General features: G+C 39.6%; 1 protein-coding gene across 2 annotated transcripts in view; it reads left to right on the forward strand.

Annotated features, from left to right (window-relative positions):
• Window positions 1–5,475, forward strand: part of klf8 (Kruppel like factor 8) — a 74,762-nt gene extending 69,287 nt beyond the window's left edge. For both annotated transcript variants that reach the window (XM_023962654.2, XM_023962655.2), the window contains exon 7: window positions 291–5,475. In XM_023962654.2, coding sequence (XP_023818422.1) covers window positions 291–472 — 182 coding nt within the window. In that variant the 3' untranslated portion in view covers window positions 473–5,475. The remainder of the gene's footprint in view (window positions 1–290) is intronic.
• The last annotated feature ends 5,012 nt before the right edge of the window (window positions 5,476–10,487 follow it).

A 10,487-nucleotide genomic window follows, 5' to 3' on the forward strand; every position in this document is an offset into this window, starting at 1 on the left:
AAATGCTTCATGATACACACGCCACACATATGACAATGCTGCGTTCCATTTTCATGACGTCCCTTGAGGTAGCCGTACGAGCCTCAAGGGAATTTCAAGACACACCTAAGATACTGCAGCTCCTCTCTAAGACCTTCCACGTACCTGGATAACCCAAAAACTGGCAGAAGCCATAAGGGTCAACCCCCATACAAGTGCATCCGACTAACGCTTGAGAAATTAAGTGGGGTTATGATGTATTTCCAAAAGTTGTAAGAAGTAACGCTGATCCACAATTCTTGTTGTTGCAGGAGAGAAACCCTACCACTGTACCTGGGAGGGCTGCACCTGGCGCTTTGCACGCTCAGACGAGCTCACCCGACATTTCCGCAAGCACACAGGAATCAAACCTTTCCGCTGCACTGAGTGCGACCGCTCCTTCTCCCGGTCCGACCACCTTTCCCTGCACCGCCGCCGCCATGTGATGATGTGAACTTTCTAACGATTTCCCTTTACGAACCTCCTTCCCCAACAAATGTCACAGCACATCTCGCACCCCCACCTCACCAGCATTGACTTCATCCTGTTTGCAGACGACAAAAAAAGGTCTGTGCCCGTTGCACCACCTGAAACGTGGCAGGATTTTAGGGATGTCTTTATGTGTGCATGCATGTGCGGTGGAACCATCCTCACCGATCATCCCGAGGACGTCCTCTCTTTACAATCCAGAACTCTTTATGAGTTGTCGCCACCTGAAGCAAAGGGACTGAGAAACATCCAGTACCAGGAAGATTCATCCACCCATCCTTTCCATCTAACCATCCATACAAGTAGAGGCAAGAACACAGTAGAGATGTGCAGATGTTTCATCTGTACTGGGATGTCACTTCAGCTCCTGGTTTTGGCATCAAAGGTAATCCTTTTCAGACAAAAGAAAAACGCTGTCCTGTTTTGGAATTCAGTGTAGGATCCATGCCAACAGACTCCAATATCTTCATAAAGTTGGCAGTGCACCAATCACATCTTTACATCCTAATAGGATCTTCTAGGTGGACAAGCTGATTGAATTGTCTTCTTTGGATAACGTGTGATGTGATGTACTGAGATCGCGCCAAAGTCACAGCGTTTTGGTGGTTCAGTATAGAAACAGATCTTTTCCAAGCTGTGGACATAAAAACCAAGATGCTGGAGTTTGGATGCAGACGTGAACTTTATCCAAAAGTATTAAAAACTGTACTTCTACCAGCCTGACACCTTTTGTTTTTTCGATTTATTGATCTTTTTAGTAACAATAAAAACAGTAATTGGATTGTGCCATTTCTAAATGTGGCATAGGGTGTCGTCTGGATTCTCAGGAGCTGAAGTGACATCAGGTCCGTCCTCCTCCCCCTAAAGCCCTGGTACACAGAGCTTCAAGACTGTGAACTTGAATTCAAGAGTCTGATTTGTTTTTCTGGTGGATCAGTCACTTTGTTGCCTCCTTACCCCCCACCCACCCCCCTGCACATGCAGTTTTACCCCTCTGTGATAACAGTATTTGCTTTGGATGTGTTGTTGTTTTAGAAAAAAAGGCCTTCAGTCCTCGTTTTTCTTCTCTTGCCATTTTCGGAACAGAATTTTTTGTTTTGTTTTGGAGGAAAATGTGGAGAAACGAAAAAAAAGTGGTTGAAGAAGACGACTCTGGCAGGGAGTAGGGGAACTTTACAGAGCAATTTATTTGCGTGTTTGTTCACGCGTGTGTGTGTTTGTGCATGTTTTGAGGAAAAAAAAAACCCCACATAATCCGAGCAGACTTTTGTGAGTGTGTGTTCCGGGCACCTGTTGTTGTTTTACTTCTTGCCCGTTGAGCCTTAATAACTGAAGTCAATCTGTAAGGGCAAAACCAGAGCCGCTGAGAGACGACGCGCAAGCACAAATCCAGGAATCTTTTACCTCTTTTTTTGTCTCAAAAAATAACAAATCCAAAAGTTTCTCTATCAAAACAAATAATTTAACGTTCTCTGAGGAAATATTTTGCTGGGTAGGAAAATCTGAGCCTAAAATTGAGGATAACAGACTATTTTATCCTGGAATATACCTCCACCTGCTGCCTTTAGCTCCATCACCCTCCCACCTGCGTTAGGGCGTCACTTCCACCCACTTTGGCAGTTGTCTTTCAGGGGTTCTGGGGAAACCAGGCACTGTGTCGGGCTGTCAGGGTCCATAGCGTCTGGGGTTCGAACCACAGGGAAACTAAGCGCTCTCGTCTCTAGCATTTTCAGCCCAGCAGGGTTCAGTTCTCCCAACTTCCATGCTAACACATCACCTTGCTTTGGTGTATTTTTTTCTCGTTAAGTTTTGAAACCCTCTAACCTCATCGTTTGAAACTTTTCAGAGAAGAACTGACCCCGTCTGGCTCTGCTGGCGAACACAAGGTGTCCATATCTTGTTCTTCAGCCCTGATCTGGGCTGAACTCCATTATGCAACAAAATGCAGACCTCCCTCCAAGTGCTGTTCTGAGCTCAGTCACAGAGCTCGAAAAGTAAAAAATAAAAAAAAAGGCTACAAAAGGGAGGTCAACGTCCGTGGAAGCTCGCCACAACTTCCTGCGGACTCCTTAAGGCCTGTCGGCTTAACGAGACTTTTAAAGCTTGGCTGGTATCTCCAGGAGCACAAAAGAATCAAAAGCTAGAAAGAGAGAGGCAAACATTTAAGGTGATGGAGAATGACATGCAGGTTTACCCTGAGGTGAGGTGAGTGCATGCCGTGAAGAGGGCGGTTCCTTACTTTGTCTGCACACTGCACAAAAAAAAAAAAGAGGAAAGAAGATCCATCCAAGCAGAGGCTGCTTTTCCCCGCCAAAATGTCCATCTTGGCTTTGGGAAATGGCATCAAAAGGTTTAAATTAGAACTTTGTAATGAGATTTGGAGGATTTCCTTCCTTTCAGCAGCGCAGAGCAATGCAACGTTCCCCGCCAACACCCCTTCTGCTTCAAGTTAAAAGAGAAAAAAATCTAAAGCACATCTTTCTAGAAGAGTATATGCATTTGATTGCAATTTTCTTTCTTTTGTAAACTGTTGATACAAATCAATAAGGAAAAATAATGAAAAGAAATCCGTGTACATAAATGTATAAAACCAGAAAGTGCAGAGTAAATGTAACGGGTGAATTTCTATTTTTAACACTGACTAGATAATGTGAAAAACCTCTTTCTTCTTCTTCTTTCTCTGTTGGTTTGATGAAATGTGTTCATCTTCTGTACCCCCCCCCTCCCCCATGACAGATCTAATACATTTGTTGTGTAGGTTTTATTTTATTTCTTTTTTCTAAAATGGTCCAGCTTGTGTTGTGCACAACTGTGTTGCATGGAGAATAGCCTTCCTGTTTTCTAACGGTGACGTCGGTGAGCATGTCAATGTGTGTGTGAGACTGTGTGATTGTGTGTGTGTGTGTGTGGGGGGGGGTCTGGAGTGTCTTTATCATGCTGACCCCATGAGCGAGGGAGGGGGGACAGAAATAAACAATTGAAAACCGCTGCGCTAACGTGATGGAAAGCATTCCCATCGGGCCGTTTGCAGGATTTCCCTCACAGCGATCTGGTCTGCAGAAAAGGTCCTTTAAAGGCAAATTCACAAAATTTGATGAAAATAAAATTCCAAAAATATCCGCAGATTTAATCATATTTTAAATTTTTGTCAAAATCTACTGACAAAAAACCAGCGCCTAAACATTCTGAACACGACCTTAATTTCTTTTTTTAATAAATAATTAAGAAGAAAAAAAAACTAACTGGATGGAAACTCATTTCAAAACTATGACTAAAGGTTGTTCCTGTTTAACTACAAATAATAATCATCATTTTACTTTAAAAATGAAGAGTAAAAGGAAGAAATCTGTTAGAAGCTGGAATTTAAAAAAAGCTAAATGGAGAAACGACACAAATGTACTCAATTAAACTGAAGGAATGTGGAATTTTGTTCAAATTAAAATTCTTCTGCTCTTGGTTAGGATACGGTCATTAGATGTATACATTTAATCCTTAATAATAATAATAATAATGGCGTTCTATCAAAGTAGAAAAGCACATATAGGTCTATGACATTTACCACTGGTTAAATGAGATAATAAAAATGATGCTGATAGTTCATGTATTTCACAAAATTCCCATAAAAATGTAATAGAAATTAATATTTAATGAGCAGGTTTTTTTATTTTGAAAACAAACATTTTATAGAATTAAAATTAAAAAAATTCAAATGTTAAAAATCACAGAAACCAAAAAAAAGGGATGCAAATGTTGCTCATTTAGCAAATCTTGGAAAGTGAGAAGATGTTAACTGACAGTTAAAATCTGTATTTAAGACGAAGTAAAACATTTTGGTAAAATGTCAAATTCTGTAAAGAAAGTATAAGCAAAGGCTGATTGAATTTTAAAGATGCTTTTTACTTAAAAAAATATTTTCATTTATGCAAAGCAGAAATCCTGGACGAGAGGTAGATTAAAAAATGAAATGATTCTGTTAAACAGTTAGTTTAGGCATAAACGGGTGAGAAAAATAATCTGGCATTTATCCCAAAGAAAAAGTGAGAAAAGTTTAGCTTTTACAGTTCAGGATTTAAACTGGGGGAAGCCATAATGAATAACTATTTTTGTTTGTTTATTTGAAGCAAAGACAGTTAAAATGCTTCAGTAAATTCCCATTTAAAAAATCCCATTAGAATAAACCAACTGGATGATGTTTACTGGTTTTAAAGAATTTATTTTTGGAGCCAAGTTTAAAAAATTTCCCTTTTAAATTTCCGCAAATATTTAGCTAAATAAAGAATTTTTGCTCTCAATAACTGAAAATAAATTAAGGCTCGTTAGAAAAGCTGTTAATTTAGTTTCACACAATCCAGCGAACTGGTTAAATCTTCAAATAAGATCTTTTAAAGTAATTAGAAAAACATTTTAGATTTTAAAAAAAAAGGTCTTTGTATTTACAAATTGAAAGGCGTTGATCTCTGAGGACATGAAACCTTCATGATGTTTTCTAATCCTACAACTTCAGCCTTTCAAAGTAAAAGCTTGTGAAGAACCTTTATTTTGAAGAACTTTTGTCCCATCGGTGTTCCTCCAGAGCTTCAGGCCTCCCAACAGGAATGTTTCCTCTTCAACTCCACAGTTCTTGTCTGAGGGTGACGTGGCGACTCTGTCCGTCTGTGTGCGAGTGCCCCGACTCACCACTTTTTCTGCAGATCCAAAATTTTTCTATTGAATGCAGTAACTCACGGGCCAGTACTATATTTACTCAGTGCAATGCAGTTAACATAATAATACAATGATTCATATTTTTTCCTTATTTTGTATTTTTACAGAAGCAGTGTGTAAAGATCAGTGAGGAAAACGTGAGCTTTTTGATACTGTGATTCATGGTGTTTAAGAGTCAGTTTCTCCCTGTACAGTTGTGATTCTTTTTGCCCCGCCCCTTCTTTCTTCTTTTATAGAATAAAATATGTTTTTGGTGCAATTTAACACGTTCACCGTATCCTTTTTTTCCTTCAGAAACATCCACATCACTATTGAACTACTGAAACACTTCTCCAGGAGCAAAAATTCATAAAAAAAGTCATTTTTAAAAATCTCCAGCAGTTCTATAAAGATGATGCTCTTTTCTGGATTCAATTAGAACAAACATTTGAACAGATGAGGCTTTTTTGGTAGGATTTCCATAAAATCTGCACTCACTCCTCTGGAATTATACAAAAATAGGAAACTTGAAGGCATTAAAAGACTTTCCAGAGAACTTTCTCATTTTAAGTGAGACTAAAACAAAAACTTTTACAACCTGTGATCATGTTTGTGGCTCAGTTACGCTTAGAACTGAAGTTTATTCACTGAATTCCCCAATTAGTGCTCTATAAGGAGCATTTATTCAAGTTCAGACTCATGAAGAAATGGAAAACCTGAATGGAGCCATCAGAACAGCAGAGTGCAGTTACCATGTGTGCCACGAGGGGGCGCACTGTGACAGCATCTGGAGAAAGCAAACAAATCAGCACAGAAGGAAAAATGAACTTTTTTTAAAGTTACTAACTTCATTTAAAAGGTTGAAAAAAGAATAAACACAACCTGTTCTTTTATCAATAGTCTATTTATCTGGGATTAAAACAGCTTTGAACCTAGTTAATGAATGAATAGTTTAAGTCTCCTTGTGGCCGCGCACGTCTGTTCAACAGAAATGGTTTTATTGGCCTCATGCAGTTGTGATCGGGCCAATTATTAACACACGCAGCGCCAGGCGGTTGGATTCATGCAGATGAATGCGGAGACAAAGTTGCACCACAGAAATGCAATAAAAGAACAAATATTTGCAGATTAGAGATCTGTCGACATGGGGCTTGTTGGCTCCCAAAGTGAATCAGTTTTAGTCTGTCACTCAGTTGGAGGAATGACTTCAGTGACTCTTCATGAGGAGCACAACTCACTAGCATTCATTTAAAACAGATAAAAGATGACGTCAGAAATGTCAGTCTTACAACAAATCCTGAACTTAAAACCGGTCACAGGTTCTGCTTTGGATGCAGAAGGAGTGACGCCGGCTCCTGAAACTTGGTTCCTCAGAGGAAGAACCCAAAAACTGAAGGTCAGGCAAATGTTCCTGACCCGAAAACTCTTTTTAAAAAAGTGTTAACAGAGACTGAGAGGCCATTGAGAACATATTATAAATGTTAAACACATTATTTTTCCTAAAAACAAAATGTTTAATCTCTGAAAGGGAGGGAAATGGACGATCAGATGATGTTCACCTTTTGGATGATCGCCACAGTGAATCAACTGATTCACATAAGCCTGCTTTTTATCCGGGCTGGGGATCAGCACAGGGAGACCCCCCCCTGCATGGTTCGGCAGTAGGGTGAAGGGTCCAGCCTAAGGATCCTGGATTAAGCTCATCGCACCCCCTGGGAATCAAACCCTGGTATGTTGTGCGCCAGTCCGACACGCAGCCAACTGAGCCTTCCAGCCGTTGGTTTACTTGCTTTATTTGCTGTTGCATTCCTGTTTAGGGGATTGTAAAACGACATAAAGGAAGGAAAACCAATGAAATTCGCTAACAACTCAAAAACTCCTTGAAAGACCCCAGGATTAAAAGTAATCTGGGATTAATTTCGCGATCATTACACAAAAATAACCAAAATTACCAAGGACCAAAGCCACTGTAAACAGAGGAAATGTTCGAATCCTTCCTTACTGTTATTATTATCTTTTTAATGCTTTTTAATTATCTTTTAGGTATTATTTCTGTATTGATTTTTTGGGGGGTAATTAAAAGTTTGGTTGTTACCACACTTGAGTGTTTTCTGTTACTTTAAAAAAATATGCACTTGAAGTGTCACTGTGTGATTGTTCTGTATGTGCAACATCTTTCAATAAAGTTAAAATAAAGTTTGACCTGATCTTGACGGTTAAGGAAACATTTTCAAACAAAAGAAGAAAAAAAAGCAGACAGGGGATCTGTCGTATGTTTACCTAACAATTACCGGTACGGCGCCCCCCGAGACCACTGTTGCTGTGAATTTGGGCTATAGAAATAAAAAATTAAATTGCATCTCCTACTCTGACTGAAAGTAGAAAACAAAACAGATCAAAATTGCAAAAACAGATGTTTTATTTCCTGTTTTTTCTGTTCTTATGTGTAGTTTCTACGTCTGAAAAAGCTGCTTTATTTCTTCATCAGCATCGACCTTATTGCTCATTAATGTGCCATGACCCTTTCTTAAGAAATACATGTTCAAATTGTGACAAAAATGGATATTTTCTAGGAACCAAACCACCTTTAGCCTAAATGTAGTTTTGCTGTTCACACAGTCCCCCATTTATAGTGCTTTCTGCTAAAACCTCTTTCTCTCACAGTTTAGTGTTTCAGCCATGAAAAGAGGTTTTGAATTTACTCGTTTCTCCTAAAATACATTTCGCAATTTGCCTGCAGGCCAACAAGCTGTTATTCTGCTGAAGCACGACTTCTTTGGGATGATAATTATTTATCATGGATCTGATGTAACACTGCAGCAGAGGTGATCCTGTGGATCAGCTTGATCCTGTTCTACAGTGAACATCTCGGCTGATCCCTGCATGTCTGGGATGAGCTGCACTTCCTGCAGGTCGTTTTTGATACTTTTATCATCGTTTTGTTTTTTGTTTTTCCTCCATGTCCTCCAGTCATCTGGCCTCACACAGCGCAGCTTTCGACTACAACACTTGTACATGTGAGCGTCAAAAACAGCCCTGATGCAGCGTCAGCTGATCCCTGATCAAACAATTCGAGGAATTTCACGTCATGGCTTTGTTCAGACGAGTGATTTATAGCTGCGGTTCTGAGTAGAGCATCAAACTTCAGAGGAACACATCAGTTCAGGTGCTCTGCTGTGAAATATGACTATATGACTATAAACGGGACTATATGAATGTGTTTTCTGCAGCATCTGTACAGACGGATGCTTGAATTATGCTATATTATTGTCTGGAAAAAGGGAAACAGTTGATGTCAAACATGAAAACAAAAATCTCATGTTATGATTGATAGATTGAGGATTTAAGCAAAAGCTGAATATTGTTTAAAAGTATTTGACAAGAGTTCCAAGAAACGATGGATTCAAATAAAATAAAAATTAACCCTTTACATTCTTCCTTTGACTTCTGTGAATCTTCAACCGTTTACGCATCAGTGTGAATCAGCTGACGGTGATGCAGAGGACGGCGTCCCTGTGTCGTCATAAAACACTTTACATTAGTTACCATACAATGTCACAGTGAAGAACCGCTTTTCTCAGCGACAGAATCACCAAGTTCACGCTAATCGTACGAATGGTTGATGATTTATGGTTCTGGTTGTTCTTTAGGTAAAAAAATAACTTTATGACTACATACTAGTCAATAAAATTATTTCCTGAACCAGTCATCAGGTAAAGGGGTTGAGCAATTAAGGATTTATTTTATTTTATTTTACATGAGTAGTGATTCATCTGTTGGACAAACGTGGAAAGCCACAAATGTGCGTTTGCATCTAGCAGAAATCACACACAATTGTGAAAGATTTATGTCATAATTGCGTTTAATCCGCGTAAACTGTGTGATTCTCAAGCATCCAAAAGCGTTGAACAGCTCAAAACTGAATTCACCTGAAGTCCCGTCGGCCAAAACCCTCGATGGACGGACATCTGCGAATGAAACACGTATGAATGACGTAGATCACGCATGTCTCATGGACGGACGGATGGACTTCCACAGATGTTTACTAAAGCTGAGAGCAGTTTTTGGTCAACTCTTTCCAGATAAAACTCCAGAATAAAAAAACAGACAGAGAAGCTCAAGAAGCTGCTCCACACAGAAATCAAACTCTACAGGAGTCAATCGGAAAATGTCCATCAACACGTCTTATTGACTGACAGTTATCTCTGTCTGTCAGGTAATTGCTGCTGACCAAAATGACCAAGCACCACCAACCAAAGAGTCATGTGATCACAAACATTTCTCAGTTTTTGGGGTCTGCATGGGATATTGATTATCCCTTGTGCTATCTTAGATGACCCCCCCCCTTCCATTGAGGTGTTCTCCCTACCATGACAAAGGTGGATAAAGGTGGAAAGATTTCATGTAATCCATGGACACCAGTGAAGATCACAAATCATTGAAGAAAAAAGGTTCAGAGCACTGTCTAGTGGGTCTAGATGACCCAACTCCCAATGTTAAAGTGTCTAGGATAGCACATGGGCTAAAGATGACAAGAAGGACAAATTGAGGACGAGTCAGAGTCGTTCTCTGCCTTCATCTCCTCAAAACTATTGTTTTTAAAAAGAAAAAGCTCTTTTGAAAAACGCAACTGTTTGCATTTGGGGACGTCACCGTGGAAATGGATGGATCGATGGAATTCTATTGTAAAAAGTACCAAGAGGACAAAAGTCCAGCAGAAATCACAATAAATCTAAATTGATACCAAACCTGAACATGTATCCACCGATAGAGAGAAATTCAAGAAAACAACAACTTGCTTTTACAGTTTGATGTTGCAAACATGACATAATTTATTTTAACTTTATGCAATCTTGAAAAAACAGGATTATAATCCTTTTTCAGAGGATTATGAAAAAGCAGCCATTTAATTGCACAATGCAGACCAAATCCTCTGCTATTATTGTGCGGGCAGCAGAGTCAGTGGAGACAAGTTGGAACAAGAATCTGTTTTCTGCCGTCACTGCGGAATGAGCCGTGAATTGGGCATTTGGCTTCACCTGCCCTTCAGGTTGAAGGTTCGGGAAGGTGAAGCAGGAGAAAATGTACCTGTGCAGCAAATGGAAGAGCAACCGAGAGGAGGAGAAAAAGGTAAATGAATGGGTGAGTCGTGTGAAAGCCTCCAGGGAGGAAGCTGCTGCAGGAAAGGATCAGAACCATCTGCTTCAGTCTGAGCCAAATAAACTAAACATTTAAAAACAGTTTTGTTTTCACCAAAGTCAGCAGGTTTTTTTCTGTTGGAACGTGTGTGTTGGTAG

Source organism: Oryzias latipes, chromosome 14 (assembly GCF_053564925.1).
Source record: "Oryzias latipes strain Hd-rR chromosome 14, Olatipes_Hd-rR_3.1".
In the NCBI taxonomy this organism is placed as follows: Eukaryota; Metazoa; Chordata; class Actinopteri; order Beloniformes; family Adrianichthyidae; genus Oryzias; species Oryzias latipes.